The 22907-nt window shown below is 33.7% G+C and overlaps 1 protein-coding gene across 1 annotated transcript in view; it reads left to right on the forward strand.

Moving 5' to 3' along the window:
- Nucleotides 1–22907, forward strand: part of GMDS (GDP-mannose 4,6-dehydratase) — a 751186-nt gene that overhangs the window by 354446 nt on the left and 373833 nt on the right. The window contains exon 7 of the mRNA XM_074270339.1: nt 12468–12595. Within this exon, the coding sequence (XP_074126440.1) occupies nt 12468–12595 (128 nt within the window). The remainder of the gene's footprint in view (nt 1–12467; nt 12596–22907) is intronic.

The raw sequence follows: 22907 nt of genomic DNA on the forward strand, positions 1-22907 counted from the left end.
TTGGCAGTCCCCAGTTACTATTTTTTAAAATATCTCCAAAGAAATAAATTCTGATGTAGATTAAAACAAACACAATCTGCTGCTATTATATCCACTTCTCATTTGTTCATTTAAAAAAGCATGCTTCTAATTAATCAGTGGTAAGCACTTATTAAGTGCTTACTATATACCAGGAATTGTATACTAATGATGCCTGGAATACAGAGAGAAAAAAAAAAAATAGTCTCCCTGTTTTTTATAATGAGGGCAGGGGAAAATGCCCTTTTTAAATGAAATTTTATTAATAATATTTTACAGTATCACATTTTCTTCAATTTTCTTCATTTTATATCATATTTTAGGAGATTCTTAACTTAAAACATTCTTTTGTGATATTTTATAAAATATTTGTGACAAAATAAAATTGAGGCCTAACAATAGTGACTACTTTACAAAGGAATGGAAATATTAAAATGTGACTAGCAGACTGACAAAGCCAGGAAATTAAGAATTTGACTTTAATTCTGACCTTAATTCACCTCATTGTGTTTAAGTGGTGGAGTGATCTCAAAACCGTAGGTGATCTTCTTGTCTTTTCTGAGCCTACAGGAAATGTAGCCTGACTTAAAGGGAAAGCATCACCAAAAACAGCATGACTCTGCAGTCAATTCAAAGTTCTGTATTACTGCTTGGTGCTGTGGAAGGAACACTGTATTTGGACTCAGAGAACTAGTTTCCCCTAGCTTTTCTCCTAACCACTTACATAACTTCAGGCAAATCACTGGAGCCCTCCAGACTTAAATTTCCTCATCTGAATTAGTCAATATTATCCAACCCTGTCTAACTCCAATTATATGATTCTATTATCCTATCAAAAAAAAAAAAAAAAAAAAAAAAAAAAAAGCCAAACAATTTTCATAGTATAGGATTTTTTAAAAACTAAATTAAAATGACAACACTAAGTTCTAATGATTATGAAACTATAAAAAAATGCTCTTCTCCCTACTTCTTATCCCTTTGCTAATTGCAAACTGAACCCATGTTTATTGCAATGGTCCTTTCCTTCTAACTGCAAATTAAGAGGAACCTATAAGTAGATATGCAGGACAAAGAAAAATCTAGAAACCAAATCATTTAAAAATTTTTGAAAAAACTAAGAATGCTTTTTTATGTCAAAGATAACTAGATACTCCAGCATAATGTACTCCAGTGAGGAATGAAATATTGATTTTTTTTTTTGTCCCTTTGGCTAAGTAAGCAAATATGAGTTCTAATTTGGGAAGAAGTATTTTGATTATGTTTTGCTTTTATGTTTATTTATTTTTTTAACATGGTAAAAATATATGTTAAATCTGAGAGGTGTAGTGGTACCTCAGAGTTGTCTTAATTTGCATTTCTCTGATCAAAGTGATTTATTTAGAGCACCTTTTTATATGAATAGAAATAGTTTTAATTTCTTTCACAGAGAAACTGTCTCACTTTATAGGAAAGTAGGAAAGGAAAGGGGTGGGTAATAGAAGGAAAAACAGAAGTAGTAGGGTAAAGGTATAAAAAAGGGAGAGGGATTGTAAGAGGGGAGTTGTTTGAGGGAGGTGGTAGTCAGCAGCAAAATACTGGCAAGGAGGGAAAGGGGGAAGGAAAGAGAAAAGCATAACTTGGGGTAAATAAGATGGCAGGAAGTACAGAATTAGTCATTTTAACTGTGAATGTGAATGAGATGAACTCTCCTATAAAACGGAAGCAGGATAGGAGACTGGATTAAAAGCCAGAATCCTACAATTTTTATTTATAAGAAACACATTTAAAGCAAAGTGATACATACAGAGTAAAGGTAAAGGTTGGAGCAGAATCTATTATGTATGCTTCAGGTGAAGTAAAAAAATTAGGGGTAGCCATCCTTATCTCAGATCAAACAAAAGCAAAAATAGATCTAATTAAAAGAGATAAGGAAGAAAACTATATCTTGCTAAAGAGTACCACAGGTAATGAAATAATATAAATACTAAACATATGATGAGGTATAACCAAATGATAAGGCCTAGATAAGGGATACCTAAATAAAATTAGGATTAATTGAGGTCTAGTGGCAGGTTGGGGTACAGCGAGTGAAATAGAGCTCCCCTGCAACCCCTTTGGATTCGGCGCAAGGATACAAAGTTAAATGAGTTCTAGTGGCGGCGCAGAGTCCCCTGGAAAGGAATTTACAGGCCCGAAAACCTAGATTGATTAAAAAAAGGTTTATTGTAGGGTTTGGAAGTAAGGTTAGAGTCTGGTTAGTAAAAGGTATTAAATAGAGGAAGAAATACACCAAAAGTGGCTAACAGAGAGTCTGTGATGCACAGCATGGTGCTTGCATGTTTCAACCTTCTGCCAAGAGATGATTCCAGCTTGGCTCTTTTATTTGCCTGAAGGGTCCTATGGGTGGGGTCCCAGGTTGATTCCTTGAGGGCCAGAACGCACCAGGTGGGGGTTGGGAAACCTGAGCAGATCATTAAATTATAGCCCAAATTAGCTCAGATACAGATCTCTCCCCTTGGAATACAAAAGGGTGGTTTTGACCAGATCTTGTAAATCAAAGGTCAGTCCCAAAGGGGGTTGGGGATCAGAAAAGGAATCTTAAAGGAGGCTACTGCCCGTATCACATACATACACCAACTGTTATAGCAGCCAGATTCCTAGGGGAGAAGTTAAGAGAGCTGCAAGAAGAAACAGACAGTAAACTATACTAATGGGGGAATCTCGACCTTACACTCTGAGAACTAGATAAATCGAACCACAAAATAAATAAGAAAGAAGTTAAGGACATAAATAGAATTTTAGAAAAGTTAGGTATGATAGATCTTTGGAGAAAATTGAATGGAGACTTTTTTCCCAGTGGTTCATGGAACCTATAGAAAAATTGGCCATATATTAGAGCATAATGACTTCAAAATCTTTTTTTTTTTTTTTAATTTTAATTTTATTTTATAATTATAACATTTTTTTGACAGTACATATGCATGGGTAATTTTTTACAACATTATCCCTTGCATTTAACTTCTATTCAGATTTTTTCCCTTCCTCCCCCAACCCCCTCCCCCATATGGCAAGCAGTCTTATATATGTTAAATATATTACAGTATATTCTAGATACAATATATGTGTGTAGAACCGAATTTTTTGTTGCACAGGAAGAATTGCATTCAGAAGGTAAAAATAACAGTTTACATTCATTTCCCAGTGTTCCTTTTCTGGATGTAGCTGGTTCTGTCCATCATTAATCAATTGGAATTGGATTAGCTCTTCTCTATGTTGAAGAAATCCACTTCCATCAGCATAGATCCTCGTACAGTATCATTGTTGAAGTGTATAATGATATTCTGGTTCTGCTCGTTTCATTCAGCATCAGTTGATGTAAGTCTTTCCAAGCCTCTCTGTATTTCTCCTGTTGGTCATTTCTTATAGAACAATAATATTCCATAACATTCATATACCATAATTTACCCAACCATTCTCCAATTGATGGACATCCATTCATCTTCCAGCTTCTAGCCACCATGAAAAGGGCTGCCACAAACATTTTGGCACATACATGACCCTTTCCCTTCTTTTGTATTTCCTTGGGGTATAAGCCCAGTAGTAGTATGGCTGGGTCAAAGGGTATGCACATTTTGATAACTTTTTGGGCATAATTCCAGATTGCTCTCCAGAATGGTTGGATTCTTTCACAACTCCACCAACAATGCATCAGTGTCCCAGTTTTCCCACAGCCCCTCCAACATTCATCGTTATTTGTTCCTGTCATCTTAGCCAATCTGACAGGTGTAATGATACCTCAGAGTTGTCTTAATTTGCATTTCTCGGGGGCAGCTAGGTGGCGCAGTGGATAGAGCACCAGCCCTGAATTCAGGAGGACCCGAGTTCAAATCTGGTCTCAGACACTTAACACTTCCTGGCTGTGTTACCTTGGGCAAGTCACTTTACCCCAGCCTATTTAAAAAAAAAAAAAAAAAAAAAATTTGCATTTCTCTGATCAATAGTGATTTGGAACACTCTTTCATATGAGTGGAAATAGTTTTAATTTCATCATCTGAAAATTGTCTGTTCATATCCTTTGACCATTTATCAATTGGAGAATGGCTTGATTTCTTATAAATTAAAGTCAATTCTCTGTATATTTTGGAGATGAGGCCTTTATCAGAACCTTTAACTGTAAAAATTTTTTCCCAATTTGTTACTTCCCTTCTAATCTTGTTTGCATTAGTTTTGTTTGTGCAGAAACTTTTTAATTTGGTGTAATCAAAATTTTCTATTTTGTGATCAATAATGGTCTCTAGTTCTCCCTTGGACACAAACTCCTTCCTCCTCCACTAGTCTGAGAGGTAAACCATCCCATGTTCCTCCAATTTATTTATGATTTCGTTCTTTATGCCTAAATCTTGGACCCATTTTGATCTAATCTTAGTATGTGGTGTTAAATGTGGGTCCATGCCTAGTTTCTGCCATACTAATTTCCAGTTTTCCCAGCAGTTTTTGTCAAATAATGAATTTTTATCCCAAAAGTTGGTATGTTTGGGTTTGTCAAACACTAGATTGCTATTTTTATTCACTATCTTGCCCTGTGAACCTAACCTATGCCACTGATCAACTAGTCTATTTCTTAGCCAATACCAAATGGTTTTGGTGACTGTTGCTTTATAATATAGCTTTAAATCACGTACACTTAGACCACCTTCCTCTGACTTTTTTTTCATTAGTTCCCTTGCAATTCTCGACCTTTTATTCTTCCATATGAATTTTGTTGTTATTTTTTCTAGGTCATTAAAATAGTTTCTTGGGAGTCTGATTGGTATAGCACTAAATAAATAGATTAGTTTGGGGAGTATTGTCATCTTTATTATATTCGCTCGGCCTATCCAAGAACACTGAATGTCTTTCCAATTATTTAAATCTGACTTTATTTTTGTGGCAAGTGTTTTGTAATTTTGCTCATATAATTCCTGACTCTCCTTTGGTAGATATATTCCCAAATATTTTATACTATCGACTGTTATTTTGAATGGAATTTCTCTTTGTATCTCTTGCTGTTGGATTGTGTTGGTAATGTATAAAAATGCTGAGGATTTATGTGGATTTATTTTTTATCCTGCAACTTTGCTAAAATTCTGAATTATTTCTAAATGACTTCAAAATCTAATGCAGAAAGGCAGAACTAGTAAATGCTTTTTTTTTTCCCCCCAGATTGTGATGTACTAAAAATTAGATGCAAAAAAAGACCAGGGGAAAATAGACTAAATATTAATTGGAAGCCAAATAATCTAATCCTAAAGTGTAATGCCAAAGAAACTGAGGCAAGATAGAGATTAGAGAATATTTAATAATTTATTTAAAAGGGAGAGATTTACTGGGATCAAATAGATCCATGATTTGGTCCCAGGACTGAATGAGACTATCGTCTCCAAGAATTCAGCACACAATGTGAGTTCTCAGTGACATATACACACGTGACTTAGATACAGGGGATAGACTGAGGCAGGGGCAGAGTCAAGGTGCTGAGAATGGAAACAGGACTCTGACAGGGTGGGGCAAGCCACAGAGAGGGGGATGGTGTAATATGGGGTGGCACCCCAGACATGAGGAGAGGCATCTTGATAAGATGGTATCTGATATTCTGATAGATTGGGGTGGGGAAAGGCATTCTGATATTCTAAAATATAAGATCTTTTATCCTTATCATATATTCTGATTAAGAGGGAGGAGTCATTTTTGCAGGATTGAACAGAACAATTATAAACTGAGGCAGAACAATTAGGGAAACTGAGGCAGGACAATTTAGAGAAACTGAGTCAGGACAATAATAGAGAACTGTGACACAACATTCCACCACACTCTCTTCTGAATATTCAAATCATTAAATTACCTTCCTCTAGAAGGTCTTAGCACCATAATTTTGACCAACCCAATGTAAAGCAAATAAACCAAAATAAAACTAGAAAAATGCAAAGACTTAAGGTAAGGACAAGTCTCTCCCTAATAACTTGAGTTATTAGCAAAAAAATTAGCATTCCTCATGTAGGGAGACACACAGACCTCCCTGTTGCAGAAATAGCAGGTCCTCTGCAGCTGGGGAGCATCTCAGCCAGAGAATCCAATTTGAGATGGACAGTTTACTGTGAATTAGGTCTCTGGTCATTTGTGCATTTAACTCAGTTTCTCCTTAGTAGCAGTGCTCAAGGCAGTCCTGCTGCCCTAAGAGGGGCACCCCATGTCTGTCAGGGATTCCAAAAGAGGGAAAAAGTAGGGCCTGGAGTAGCTCCACCTGTTCCCTCTCGATAGAACAGGAGCTGCTACTAGGATCCAGATTTCTGAGCAGATTATGCAGTTAGACCAAGGCAGGCCACCCTAAACTATTAGAGGCCTGATACCATACTACAAGGTCCTTTGAGAATGCTGAAATACTAATTAAGGAACTGGGTAACAGGAGTAGAGAAACAGATTGGAGAGATTGCCAGTTCCCAGATAGGTGTCTGATTTCTGGTTGTTTCTACAAAATAATCCCCAAAACTGAGTCTGCCAGGGCAATTTCAACAGACTAGGGGATTTCAAAGTTAAAACATAACCAGCAAATCATAGTCCAGTAAATTTTAAGCAAGGAGTAAAACCAAAAAGGACTGTTTAAATAATTTCCAACTCAATCTGAACTAATGAGATAGGGGACAGGGCAGAAGTGCCTAAGAAAAATACATCAGTTTTCCCAATTTCCTAACCAGTTTCTTCCTCCTTTTTTTTTTTTTTTTCTCATGGAAAGAAATTATATAATAACTATTCAACATATAAACCCCAAGAGTGAATCAAAATTCCTGTACAAAACAGACAAGTGCAGTAAATTTCCTAAAAATCCCTCAAACATACAGTGTTACACAGTTTTAACAAATCCATCCCAAATCTTAAACACACAGTAATAGATGACCCAATCAGGGTTCCTAAATTCCCCCATATCAGTCCATCAGGGGTAAGGGACGAAGCCTCATTCAAAAACTATTTAAGCCTGGGCACAGGCAGGAGACTCAGTCCATGCAGAGTATATATGTGATGTGGCTTAGCATGCTGGCAATCAAAACTGATCTAGGTTCCAGAAACAAGTCGATACTGTAATCTGATCAAAATCTAGAACAAAAAACACAAATCTAACAAATAAAGATTAGAACAGACTGATACAAAACATGAAGAGACCGGTATGAATTGGCCAGCAGCTTCCCAATAGATAAAATGGCAGTTAGGCTTTTTTGTCCTTTCATTAGTAAGGAACCTTAAAAAAAAACTTGAATATCCAAACATAATATCTAGTAACAGATAGATGATCAGACTAAATACTTATTTGCCCAAGTATTTAGGATGTAATGATTACATATAACCAGATTGGAAACAGCAAGGTATAACATATAACCAGACTGGAAATAGCAAAGTATGACATAATTGAATTGTAGTAACAGTTTCTATTGACCATTGCTCTGATTATAGAAATCAGTCACAGGAGAAAAAAAATGCAAGGACACAATTATAACATAAGCAGTTTAAACTTAACTTTCAGCAAAATAGGATTAAATAGCTTAAATTCATTTTTGCTCCAGTTAATTGTCCCAGTAACTCAGAGTGTGGAGCTTTAAAACTCCCAAATAGCATTAACTATAAGCCCAAGAAATTTTACTTCCAATAACTAGCCAAAGTTTCAGATAAATCCTAAACAGATATTTACCATAACCTTATATATTTATAACAGTAAGAATTTTTCTCAGTAAGTTCACTTTTTTCATATCTAAGTAGATGTTCCCATAAGTGAACGTTATACATACAAATAATTTTGCTTTTAAAAATACCCAATACACAGATAAATATCCCACATTACATATTGTCCATAACAGAAACATTTTCAAAAGGACAAAAAAAATTATTTTCAGAGGCTCTTTAAATGTCCTCAGGATGACTCAATATAATCAATTAAAATTTAGAATATCCTATATAGAATATGCTAGTACCACATAAAAGAATCTAAGAGATTCTTAAAACTATTAAACTTTTAGAAATACCATAAACTCATATTGATAACAATAATAAATTTGTTTCAGTAAGTCCACAAGTTATCTTTCATATTTAACAAAAACATGTTCAAAAGGACAAAGAAAAAAAACTTATTTTCAGAAGTCCTCTAAATGATGGGCATAACCTCAGGATACAATTAATTAAACTTATACAGAATACCCAATTCCACATAAAAGAATTTGAAAGATTCTTTAAAACATCAATTAAACTTTTAGAAATAGCCCTACCAAATTATAGATCAGTCAATTATGTTAAAAATGGCCCTATTTCTTGAAATCATTTGCCAAAGCCAAACCTCTGCAGAAAGCGGCTGGAACACTCTTATTGTAGAGGGGAAGGATTCCATGTGGCTGTCCTTGCCCCAACTTAACCTCCAAAGAGGCAGGGGCTAACTTGAGGCATCTAGACTAACTAGATACTCTGGAGCTGAAGTAGCAGAGAGCAGTAGGGGTGAGTTTAATCTTGACCTTTGATGACAAAATATCCCTACCCCACCCAACCTTTAAAGTAGCAGAAAGCAGTAGGGGGCAGGGAAGGGGGAAGTATTCCATAAAGCCCACATGTCCACCAGAGCTGTATTTAAAGCATAACTTATAATGTCATAATATAGGTAACAAACTCTGAACCAAACTAAATACAGCTTTAAATTCCCAATAATATAAAACTGCTTTTCCTATCATATTTCAAATAATGAACTTTACTAAACATCATAGTTTTTTTCTTCACTCTCTGGCCCCACATGGCCCATTATTCCCAATGGACTTCTCCTAAGCTCCAACTTTGGCCAGAGTTGGAGCCTTTAGAAAAGTCAGACCCTTCTTTACCTAATTAGAGGCATGTGACCCCTTTCAGGCAAGTTAACAGAACTTCTTTAACAAGCTATTGTTCTTTTAAGCTCTTATACTTAAAGATAACTAAATCTAGCCTGCATAGGCAACAGTAAAATTATTTCCCACAATTTTAAAACTGCCCAAGAGAATACTCAGAACAAATCTGGCATGCAAAGGCAACAGTAAAATTATTTCCCACAATTTCAGCATCATCCTAAAATTCCTAATCAAATGTTTTCTCCAGCTGGAGTTCAAAGCAATTAGCATAAACTCCTTTGTTCCCCAGAGGCCTTAACAGGCTAACCTAACCCTAGCTGAACCTGAATTTTAAATTATTTCAAGGAAAAACCGGAGTGCCAGTTTTTAAAAGTTTCAAATCACAAACAAACTTTATACTTAGTATAGTTGCAACATTGAAATAACCAATTCCAAATTTTTTTTTTTTTTTTTTTTTTTCTGAAGCTGGGGTTAAGTGATTTGCCCAGGGTCACACAGCTAGGAAGTGTTAAGTGTCTGAGACCAGATTTGAACTCGGTCCTCCTGAATTCAGGGCTGGTGCTCTATCCACTGCACCACCTAGCTGCCCCCAATTCCAAAATTTCTTAGTCATTGTTCTTAAAATTTTAGCAGAGCCAACAGGACAGACAAACAAGTCACACAGAACACAGACATAGACTGCTCAGTTACAACATTCAATAAGACGTTAACATGAAAACCAGAGCTAGATGGTGTCTTAAAAAGACACCCAAATTTATACTCTGGCACACAGAACCAGATGCCCCCTGCGTCCAGAGGACCCTATTCTTACAAATTAATGCCTGTCAGCATTTCATTATTCTGAGAATCCAGATGTTAGCACAGATAGAACAGAACAGGTCTTAAGACATCCAGACTTATTCTCCCATGGCTGAAATGGAATGCCCTCTGTCGGGCTTCAGGCACACTTGTGGCTGGAAACTGCTCTCTTTTCCAGAGGCTCTGGAAAAAGTCCAGTGGGCCAGCCTCTCCAAGCAAAGAGCCCAGATCCCCAGCTGCCCTGAGGCCCAGGGGTAGAGACCAGAACGTGTCTATTGTCTCTAATCCTGCTCTCATTTTCTAATATCTTGCTGGGAAGCCTCCAAAATGTAATGCCAGAGAGGCAGAACAATTAGGGAAACCGAGACAGGACAATTTAGGGAAACTGAGTCAGGATAATAAAAGAGAACTATGGCACAACAAAAGAATAAATGGGTGAGACCACAAATCATAGAAACAATAATTTCATCCAAAAGAATGACAAAACATACCAAAATTTGTAGGATGCAGCCAAATCAGTTCTTAGAGGAAATTTTATATCTTTAGGTGGTTCTATGTTTAGAAAAGATAATATAACTGATGATGTATAATATAATTAAATTATTATGTGCATAATAATATGCATAGCATTATTATATCATATATAATACAATATATCATTAATATTGATAATTTATATTATGTGTTTTTATATATAGTATGTTATAAATATTAATGATATATATTATATATAACCCATTAAATAAAAAATAAACTTTTCATGCACCCCCCCCCCAAGTTAAGGAACTTTGCAAACTGAATCAACTCAAGTCAACACTTTATCAGCAATTTATTATCTTAAAGAGATTTTTTTTTTTTGGCAGAACCAGAGTGAAAAAGAGGCATGTTTAGACTTGATATCTGGAAAAAATATTCTAACAATTAGACTTACTCCAAAAAACAATCTAACAATTACACTTGCTGCCCATCGTATCTGTTTTGAAAGATTGTTGGAAGATATTAATGCCAGAAAATTTGACACAAAAGCTGCAAAAAAAAGTCCTTTTTAAAACATGAATCAATACTGGTGATAGTTCTAGATGACATTTTTGCCATTCATTAGCTTTTTAATGGCAAAGCATGCACAGTCAGTCAGTACATAGAAGTCTTCGACTGAGATCAGATCCATTCACTGGGCATTAGTTTCTCATTAGTATGATATATATCTCTGCAAAGTTGAAACTATTTCTGACTTATAGGTCCAATCCAACATTGGGTACAAAGGGGGACTGACATCAACTTCAAGAGCCTATTTCATTTTTGTCTTTATCCAAGCACCAACTATAATGACTTACACATAGTTGGCATTTAAAAAATGTTTGTGGAATTCAATCAAAATAGACTGAAATAAATGTATTAGTTTCTGATTATTAAAATTAAATGGGAAATTATGAAGTTTCTCTTTAACATTTTATTCTTAATAGTTTGCTTTGGAAAGCTAAATTAGGACTAGATGAAGTGCCTTTTAGTTATTAAATAATAATAATATATTTCCTATATGTAGTAGATAATATGATATTATCTATTATAATAGATCCTATAGTTCTATTATGGTGAGGCTTTTACTTTTGAAATATTTGTTCATGAAATTAAATTTTATTTATGAACCAAGGAAGATTACATAATTTTATTTCTAAGCAATAACAGTGGTTAGAGTATTCCCATCATATTTGGTAGAAGTATATTAATACTGAAATAAGCATTATGACCTTGTATAATAAATGAATCAGCTATATATTTGAATTTGCCATAATTTAAGATACATCTTTAGAAAAATTATCCTTATTTCTTTACCAGAATCTTTAAATGCCATTCATTATCTTTTTAATGGCAAAGCATGCACAGTCGTCAGTACATAGAAGTCTTCAACTGAGATCAGATCCATTCACTGGGCATTAGTTTCTCATTAGTATGATATATATATATATATCTCTGCAAAGTTGAAACTATTTCTGACTTATAGGTCCAATATATAATTATATTTATTTATGCTACCTTTCATCTGATCTTTTCAAAACATTTATGTAAATTTTATATCTCATTCTTTCATACAGTAATTCATCTAAGTAGAAAGGTGATATTGTCATGAATGTTCTCTGAGAGATATTAATTTGCAGCTGTTGTGAAACTGGAAAGCTGCTTACTGGCATAAGAATATGAGGTTTTAATGTTTTTATTTTACTAACTTAAATGTACAGAAAAAAATTTTCTTGATTCATTTGAGCTCTTTGTTCACTTTTAACAATTAATGTTACACCCATGAATGAAATTATTTTCCTTTGTACCTCCTGTTCACATACCTAGACAGGCCAATAAGTTTTCTTACTTGGAAAATATGAAAGTTAAATATGTTCCTTTAAAAAAACACATACATGAAAATAGCCAAGGGTGGTCTTAGCTGTCTGTCTTCCATTCTGGTGTTTTCCTTTATATAACCCTTCTGCATTTTGTGTTCAGAAAAAATGACATTCCAATAGCTTTTCCTTGGCCTTATGCCTAGACAACATATTGAGGAGCAAATGAGGAATGCTAAGAAGGATATTTGTTGTGAGAGTAGGTCTAAGTTCCAGCTTCTTCTTTTACCCAAATGAACTTTAGTGATTTGATGTTTTTATTACTTTAAGCGAAGATTAGGTAAGCAAAGAAGATATGCTGAAGAAGGAAAGAGATGCCCAAAAGCTATGATGTTAAGTGTTTCATCAGTCAATGGGACATCAATGATAATATCTTTTGTCTTTTTTTTAGGGGCTAATTTTGTAACTCGAAAAATTAGCCGATCTGTAGCTAAGATTCACCTTGGACAATTGGAGAGTTTCAGTTTGGGGAATCTTGATGCCAAGAGAGACTGGGGCCATGCCAAGGACTATGTGGAGGTAGGCTATTGGCTACCTGCTTTTTTTTTTTTTTCCTCAATGTTTTTGTCTTCTTGATATTTTGAAGGCTTTGTTTTTAATGAGCCAGTTTAACCTACTGATGGTATCTTGTAAATTGTTGCTAATGTAAATCTAATGTAGATTTATTTAACTCTATTTTATTTTTTATTTTAGCCATAACTCTTTAGAAACATATAATAGTAATATTTGGCTAACATGTGACCTAAACAAAGATATTATTTAAAACAGTTCAAATAATTTCCTTTTGTGATTCTAAACAAATTATTCTCAATATTTGAGAAAGAAAACATTATTTAAGATTCTTTTTGAGACAAATACAGTCCTACTACCTGAACCAGGAAGAGATAAAACATGAAAACTATATATCAGTGTCATTAATTTATAATGACTCAAAAATTTTAAAGGAAACCCTATCAATTAGACTATAGAAATTTATCCAAGAAACCCTTCAAGTCAAGTAGGATTTAAACCATGGTTGGAAAACCCATGCACTTTTGTTTAAAATTCCTACAAAATAAAGATAGAGACGGATCCTTTTAAAAATATAAAAAGTATCTGTCTAAAATCAAAAGCAAGCATTATATACAATAGGGATTCACTAGGCCCCTTTCCAGCAAAAATAAAGCAAGGATGACCACCATTATTTGATAAAGTTCTGAAAAAGCTAGCGATAGCAATAAAATAAGAAATTTGGCCTCAGACATGAATATAATAAAATATTGCTGTGCTGTAAGAAATGATATATATGTGGCAGTTGATAGAGCATTGTCTCTGAAGTCAGGAAAACCTGAGTTCAAATTTGGTCTTAGGTACTTACTAGCTTTGTGACTCTCAGCAAGTCACAACTCCAATTGCCTCTCCCTTTACCTCAAAGAAAGAAATTATGTGTGATGAATATAGAGAAGTTTGGAGACATCAATATTAATATCAAGGATCAATATCAAACTGAAATAAACAGAGTTTATATAAAACAATATACATAGTAATTATATATAAGTAGAAAGAACAGCTCCACAAGAAAATATCAAAAGTATACATATATTAAAATTACAAAGATCAAGTGGAATGCAAATAAAGAGATGTGAAAAAACATATCCAACCTTCAGACTTTTTCCAATGTATCCATCAGTTATGATGACTTTTTTCCCCCCTTTCTAGAAAGTTCTTGGGGAAGGGAAGGGATGCTTGAAATACTATGATGATATAAGGGGGTAGAAAAAAATTCAAGTTCACTTCCAGAAGTGTTGGATTAATTCACAAGTGCACCAATCATGTGCTAGTGATCCTATTCCCAAAAGCCTTTTTATACCATTCTGATTTTGTTTTCTTTTGTTTATGCCATTTTTGTTCATTTGTATTTTGCAAAGTGAAATCTCAGACTTGTTTGAATTTGCATTTTTCTTATTATTAGTAATTTGTCATATGTTTCGTTGTGATCTTTTCTAGTTTGTAATTATCTTGAAACATTTTTATCAATTTGCTAATGTATCTTGGATGATAGACTCAGGAGCAATATTTAGCATAAAGATCTATATAGCTTTTCTTTTTGCTATGTCTTTATTCATTTTATTTTTGTGAAAGCTATTCAATGTTAATAGTCAAAACTATATGTTTTGTCTTTTAGGACATCTTACTATGATTCTGATTTTGCTCTTGTTTCTATTTTTTTTAATGTGATTTTTTGTATTTAATTTTTGCATCACTTTCAAAGCAACTTTGGATTGTTATCATTTGAATCTGTAATCAACCCCAAATATATGTCAGTATGTGGAAGTTTCTTCAAATAAGTAATTGCAACTTTATTTCTTAATTTCTTACTTTTTATTTTTATTTATTTATTTATTTTTGGAGGCCAGGGTTAAGTGACTTGCTCAGGGTCACACAGCTAGGAAGTGTTAAGTGTCTGAGACCAGATTTGAACTCAAGTCCTCCTGAATTCAAGGCTGGTGCTCTATCCACTGCGCCACCTAGCTGCCCCAATTTCTTACTTTTTAATAAGTACTACATTTATATAGCAAAACATGAATGAGTATGTTTGTAATTTTGTATGCTCCCTTAGAGATTACTGTCCTCATTTAGGTGCTCATAGATTTCCTGTGCTCATTGGACTATTTCTGTCTTTAATAATTCCTCTCTAGGAAACCGGATATGGCTTCCTTTTTCACTGATGTGATTGAAACAGAAACCGTTTTCTCTTTATTTGTAGTCAGAAGCTATTTTTTCTGTTATTTTTATTTAGAGAAATGTTGTTTATGTAAAAAGCTGGTACCAGAATATATTAAAATTTTGGAAAAGAGTTAAGTCATGGATATAAATTTGAATTAAGTATTCAGTTGTTTTTCTTAGTAATTATAGAGAACATATTTCTTTTTTTTTCTTTTTTTTCTTTTTTATTTTTAAGGAAATTTAGATATAGTTTGAAAAAATGTCATTTATCTTTATGAGTATACTATCTCTGTTGTTATTTAGTGAGTTAGCCATGTTGACTCTTCATGATCCCATTTGGGGTTTTCTTGGCAAAGATATTGGAATAGTTTGCCAATTCTTCTCTAGTTAATATTAAAGATGAGGAAACTGAGGCAAACAGGGTTAAGTAACTTTCCCAAGATCATACAACTAGTGTGATCTGAGGCTAGGTTTGAACAAAGGCTCTCCTGACTCCAAGGCTTGCATTCTATTCACTTTACACCTGGCTGCCACAGAAAATATTATCAGAACAAAACAAAATTTTGCGTGCCTGTGTGTGTGTGTGTGTGTGTGTGTGTGTGTGTGTGTGTGTGTGTGTGTGTGTGTGTGTTTGGGGGGGAGGGGCGGTGTAGTCATTTCTGCTTCCTCTTGTACATTGTGAAAGTCCTTTTTTATTCCCATTTCCATAGTTTAAGCCAAAGTTAAAAGGCATTTAGTAGGATATGAGAGATATCAGAGCAAGGAAAAGGATGAGTCTAGAATCATTAATATTGTTCCTGTCACTGACTGCTGCTACATGATTTTGCCCCTGAAGAGCCTCCTGCACTGATTATGCAATCAGGTCAGTGCTGCTAGTGGGTGGAGCTCAGATCCCAGCCTAAAGATTCCAGCACAAATGTTTTCCCAAATATTTAGCACAAAGTCTTCAAAAATTGCAGTTAGTTAAAACTCACTTCTCCAGAGTGGGCATTTTTCATAATTCTTAGATACAGTGTCTTTATATGACAAACCCAGTAGTGAAAATACTTACAGCCCCCATTTTCAGATCATCTTAACAAAAGTAAGGGACTCTGATGTTTTAGAAAAACATGAAATTTTTAGATGTTAGTTAGAATGACACATGTCCAAATATCAAGTCATTCTCCTTGGAATTATAGGCCTGATTTGCTCTATAAAACACTTAACTTCTAAAATGTTTGGGACTCAGCTGGTATCCAAAAAATTACACATGTAGATGATGTCCAAAAAAACCACTTTCATATCCATCTTCTTTTTTTTATGTCTGGCAACAGTTCTGAGTAGATAGGACAAATTTTATAATCCTTATTTTTTGGAGAGGAAACTCAAAATGTTTGAAAGTGACTTTCTCAGTGATTAAATTAAGGAGCAGTGATTCAAATTCAGATCTTAATAGTGGAGAAGATGAGCCCTGCATTTGTTTCACTATGCCTTATAAGCAGTTATACTCACAGAGACAGTCTTTAACCCTTGGAGAGGTATCATTACAAGGTCAGATATTTTTATGTAGTTTAAAAAAAAAAAATCAGTTATTCTTGACATTTCTAAGTTTGTTAAAACAGTTTCTTAGAGCTGCATGACCAAAAATGAATGTTGTCAAAGTGACAATCAGCAGCTACTGTAAGGATAATGATGAGAAAAGTGTTGCTGTTTTAAACACATGTTCCAACAAATCCTTAACACCATTAGAAAAATAAAAATCTTCAAACACAGCCTCAGTAAACAATAGAATTTTTTTTATTTGCATATGTGCTTTTAATTTATACTAATCCCTTAAGTTTACACATATGCAAAATTATCTTGTTAATAATATCTTAAGCCACAGTTTCATACATATCTGTTCATAATTTTCCATGATGAAATTTTGAAACCTCTCATGTGTGTGTGTGTGTCTGTGTATGTGTGTGTGTTTGATTGTAGATGTAGATATTCCCAACTTTGTGTTTTATTTCTAAGCTTTGGGCATATTGCCAACTCTTAACTTACCCATCTGTAAAGAGGGTATAATAACAACTTGTTGGGGAAGAAAAAAAAAAGTGAGGTTTAATGATTAAGATCTGCCCTGTAAATATTTTGAGACAATTTACATAGCAAAGTCATTTCCTGTTGCTGATTCAGGTGAATCAACATATGTAGTTTACACTTTCAAATTGTTATTAAGCCTCTCTGCTCCTTTTTTGCCCTTATGTAAATTGCTGGAAAAAGAGTTTTATTAGATGTTAATTTTCAAATAATATTTATACTTGATAAGAAAAAAAATCAATAGTTCCTCTGTCCTATTGTAGCATAAACCCATTTTGAATCATTTCACTTTAGAATTTTTTTTCTAAGTAATCATTTCAGTATTTGTACATTATATTTTTATTGGTATTCAAGGAGCCAAGTTGCCTATCTAACATTACAGTACTTGCTTAGCAATATCTGGTAAAACAAAATTGCAGAGATATGAACACATATCTTCCTATTCCTCATTTCCTCTGATGCCATTAAGATTATTATTGATTATATTTAAATCCAGCTATTTGACATGTGTGTAGTTTCCAGATTAGATTTTTATGTGAGTTGGATTGAATAATTTTTCACTGAACACAATATTGCATCTTGTACATCTGATCCCTCCCCCAATGTGAATTAAACCTACAGATAAATTGCATGAGGCAGTATTTTAAAATACCCAAAGAATGCTAAGTGAATTAAATCTCTCCTGATGAAAGGTAACAATTATTTTTGAATTGTTCAAGAGAGAGTCAAATAACTTCAGATTCTTTTCATAAAATATTGTCATTTGTAACTTCCTTAGACCAGAAAGATCCAACTTTGAGCATGACAGGGGCAAAAATATAGCTTGACCAAGATGATAGTCATCCTAGTAAAAAATAGCAGGAGACTGAAATCAAACTGTGATGGACATGGCTTTTTTCAACAATGAGGTGAGTCAGGCCAATCCCAATAGACTTGTGGGGATGGAGAGAGCCATCTGCATCTAGAGCGAGGATTATGGGGTCTGAATGGGAATCACTACATCAGTATTTTCACTTTTTTATTGTTGTTGTTCTTTGCTTTCTTGGTTTTTTTATCTCATTTTTTTTCCTTTTTGATCTGATTTTTCTTATGCAGCATGATAAATGTGGAAATATGGTTAGAAGAATTTCACACATTTAAACAATATGGAATTACTTGCTGAATAGGGGAAGGAGGGAGAAAAATATGGAACACAAAGTTTTGCATGAGGGGAAAATTGAAAACTGTCTTTGCATATATTTTGATAAATTAAAAGCTGTTATTAAAAAAAAAAAAAAAAACAGGACATGTGCCTAGAAGTTCATCTTCTTTGGACTTCCATTACTAGGAAGAAACTCTATATCCTATTCTATAAACACAGAGCTAGGTACCCAGAGCTGCATGTTAGGCATAGAGTCCCAATTTTTAGTCACTTGATGACTAGGAAATGTGTTTTTCACATACATTTTAAACATTTGACAAATTTAGGACAGGCATCTGCCTTTAAAGAAACACTGTTTTAGATTCTGTGATCTGGGGAATTTTTAGATTTCTGCAAAGTACTGATGAAAAGACATGTAAGTAGTAAGAAATAAGTGACTGCTAAGTGATAAAATAGATCGCTGAATCTGAAGTCAAGAAGATTATTCTTCCTGAGTCCAAATCTGGTCTCAAATATGACTAGCTGTGTGATATTGAGCAAATCACTTAATCCTGTTTGCCTCAGTTTCTTTATCTATAAAATGAGATGGGCAAGGAAATGTCAAATCAGTTGCAAGCAAAACCTAAAATGATGTTAATAAAGAATCAGACATGACTGGAAAACAACTGAATAGCAGCAATTACTGAACATTAGCTAAGACAAACATCAGAAATCAAGTAGGTTATGCTGAATAGTCAACCTCTAGGAAAATGAACAAAGTAATCTTGGAAGGGATGATCTGTCTGTAGAAATGATGAGTCAGCTCTTTCCATTTTCTATGAATATGGAAATATCTTCCTGTTTTCGCTGTCCTCAGATTTCATGGGCTGTAAAAATGAAGAGAACCAAAGATTCTAGTCACTGGGAGGCCTATTTTGGTAAAGAGGCAGTTAGAATTTTATCCATGTAATGGCGAGCTTTAAAACTTGTTAACTTAAGCACTTGTGCCATATCTGTCAGTTTAATAGTGATGAGTTAGTTGCCCTTAGCAATCCCAGTTCTTATTCACACACACACACACACACACACACACACACACACACACACACACTCACTCCAAAAACAAGAACAAAAAGGAAAAAGAGAAATACCAATAAAACTTCGAGTAATCACTTTTAAAAGGAAGCCTGTTTATTCTTTGCAACAAATATCCTCTCATACTTAGAAAAGAGCAGCTTTACTTTCTGTGGTGGGTCAGTAAAAAAAAAAAACACCTTAAAATAAAAAGGAAAAGACAACTAAATATATTACTCATGACATAAAATGAAAGCCATACTGTAGAATTATGTGAGTATCTTTCTCATTGCCCTAGAAGCATTAGTATTATAATTGTCTCTCTCATAGGTATTCTCATTGCCTATGTGCCACAAAAGTATATACTATAAACACCTGGAAAGATTTCCCACAGAAACGTCCTATAAAATTGATGATGATGATGATGATGATGATGATGATGATGATGATGATGATGATGATGATATCTTTTCCATTTTGTCATAAGGGAGTAGTCTTTTAATGATGGCATTACTATTCTTTGCAAGACTATTCACATATATTTTCTCAGTTTATTAAAAGTTCTGTGGTATGTAAATATGTATATTTCCTGATTAAATTTTTATGTGAGTTGGTTTAAATAATTTTTCACTGAACATAATATTGTAAATCTACAGATATATTATATGATGCAGTATTTTAAAATACCTAAAGAATACTAAATGAATTAAATCTCTCTTGCCTATTGATGAAAGGTAGCAATGATTTTTGAACTGCTCATGAGAGATCCAAGTAACTTCAGAAATAGAACCTCAAGGATTTCAAACCAAGGGGGGGAATATGCATATCCTCCATTATTAGGAGGAAAAAAAACAACAACTTTTTATCATTTTCTAATTTTTTAAAACCAAAAAGATAAAGACAAATTTGCTATCTTTTAATAAGACACACTACTCCTATATTGCCATGAATTTTTTTTTTCCCTTCCTCTTTCTATCACTTCCCCCCGTTTACTTTGCCCTGTGTTATATTTCAGATTTGTATTGTAAAATGTTTCTGGAGATCCCTTTATACTATTTAAAAGAATCTAAGCAAAAAGTGAAAGACCAGCAGACTTGTCTTTGGGCCAGTTCTTTGTGATTTGGGGAGCAGTATAATGGGATCTGCCTTCTCAAAGAAGAATTTCAGATCTTTAGGATACAGTGAGAACATTTATACACTGAATTTCCACAAGACATATATGGTGTTTTAATCCTTAGGTAATTATTTTTTTTTTTTAAGAGGCACACATTTTTAATATGTTTTGCTTAGAGATAAGCATTAAATGCATAAATCACCTAAGATCGAATATGGGGTACCAAAGCTAGAAAAAACATTTCAGATTTTATGAAGCATCATTGGCAAATAAATATATATTTGTTCAGTAGACAAAGGGGGTTGCTTGTTCAAACTGTATGGTGCCCATGGAGATGTGTTGTGTAACTTTGTGGAAATGCCATTAAAGCCCTAATTGATACTAATTAAGCCCATTAAGGTGGAAGTTTCTACTCCACCCTTCAGTCACTCCCATTGGTGTTTGGTGTCATCAGACCATCTTATGAGGATTACAGAGAAGTAGAAGATCCCTGGGAATCCTAAAAATCAAATCCTGAGAAAAATCACTTTCATATCTAGATCTTTTGGCATTATTTTTATAATATGTTACACTGGCACAGGATGGGAATCTAAAGGAAGTTGAGTGGAAATGTAAATATCTGCTTCTAGGGGAAAAAAAATCACAAATTACTGATTTTTTTCTATCAAAAGACAATTTCATGGTATTAGGACTCAATTTCTATACTCTTGGATGCACTTGACTTTCCTTAATTCTGATGAAGACTTTACTGAAAAAGAGAAATGTACATGACTGCAATTTAACAGTCTATTTTTCTAACAATTTGTTGGGGATTTCACTTGTATCCTTTAGTATTAATCAGTCAAATTTTATAAACACTGTGTCATTTATATGGTTATAGTGAGTATTTTTACTACAAAAGGTTGAGCATTCAAGTTCTGATAGTCTCTTCCTTTTTTTAATCCCCACACACAAGATTTCATGCAGACTTATTCGAACATTTAAAGGGACAAGTCAAAATCAAAATTGCTCTTCTTCCTCCAAGTCCTATTTTTACCATATTTATTTTTTAAAAGCACCTTTTACAAAGAGCTGCCTTTGAGAGAAATCATGTACTATAATGAAATATTTTATTCTCACAGACCATTGGCCCAGACACTCTTGAAATGGTTTGACTGCTCTCTAGTAGAATCAGCTTGAGGCCTTTCTATCCCTCTTTGGATAATACAAATAAAGGTTAATTTATTTCTTCTTCTGATTAAAATAAAAATCTTTTTCCAGAAGGCAAATCGTCCTATTAAAAAGGTAAGTTTTGCTATCTATTCCTATTTATTCTCAATGTAAATGACCTTTCTTCTACAGTTTTGATCTGTTATTTGTTACTTTTTCCCAGGCCTTAAAAGTTTCAGCTCTTTGCAAAGTGCATTATTTCTCAGCATTTAAAAAAAAAAAAAAAAAAAAAAAAAAAAAAAAAAAGGAAAGGAAAGTTTAATCCTGTCTATGGATTCTGTAACATTTACATTTTTATCTTCTGTGTTTCTTCACCTTTCACATCAGCTGTCTTAAGCTGGGATAATTAATGGCTTTTTAAAGCCAATTTGATCTTGAAATCAGATCCCATCTCTCCTGATTGATGTGATGATCTGCTGTACTGATTACTTTATCATCTAGCTGCAGTAATTGAAGGACTAGGGTGTGGGGATACTTTCAGTAGAAAAGTTTGATGGATTAGACCCTTTTGTTTGGAACAGATACTTTGCATTAATAATACTCTTGGCAGTTTACTTAGCAGTTAGGTAACTTTAACATATGTCACTGTTTGCTTCACCAGTTTGCACCTATTTATGTTTGAAACCTCTTCTAGACTTTGGAGATGATAAAATTTTATTGTAACTAGTATTGTGGTCCAGAAAATTGTGGCTCTAATGGTATTTGCTAATAGTATCTATGCAAACTAATTGTGCCCCAAATTGGCCAATCATAGCTGTAGCTAATTATTCCTAGCTCTTTGGGAGCAAAAAGGTCAATTGTGGCTTCCACTAGTCAAATTAGTTTGCATGTGCAATCTTGCAAATACACACTAACTTATAGGCATCCTTGAGAAAGCCTTTGAAAACCTGTTCTCTGAACTATAGATTTAAGCCTCATTTTAAAATAATTATTAAAGTTCCTTAAAAAAGAAAGATGACATCAATATTTAAATTTAACAACTCCTCCAGCAATCCCTTAAAGCCAGGTAAAATATTTAGTTACTTTTTCTTTCAGTAATTTGACTTCACATTGTAGGAACAACTTGAAATTAAAGCATCACTATTAATCTCTTACCTACTCCTTTTATTGCATGTTGAATTCTTAAGTGGAATGAAATCTATTAATTTGGATATCTTTGCTCAAAGTCATAAGTATTTTTCCATATGGTTGAATTTTCAAAGTATACACTGTGTGCTTATAGTTAACTTGTTAAAACTTTAGAGGATGTCTACACATTCATAGCCATACATTTATTGCCTCTGTATAAGGCATTCTGAAGCATGCACTTTTTATGACTGGTGAGGTGTTTTCGTTATTTGTTTTTTTTTTTAAGTTATAGCTTTGTTACCCTAGAACAAAAGAGCTGAATAACTTAGAGATTTGGCTTTTTTTTTTTTTTTCTCTCTCTCCTTTTTGTCTTGAAAGAAATTTACTTAACTTTTACATCAAATTATAGTCAGCTTACCTTTCCATCATTAAGGAATATATACAAATAAATTTCACAGATAAGCAATAGCAAATTTGGG

Source organism: Sminthopsis crassicaudata, chromosome 1 (assembly GCF_048593235.1).
Source record: "Sminthopsis crassicaudata isolate SCR6 chromosome 1, ASM4859323v1, whole genome shotgun sequence".
Classification (NCBI taxonomy): Eukaryota; Metazoa; Chordata; class Mammalia; order Dasyuromorphia; family Dasyuridae; genus Sminthopsis; species Sminthopsis crassicaudata.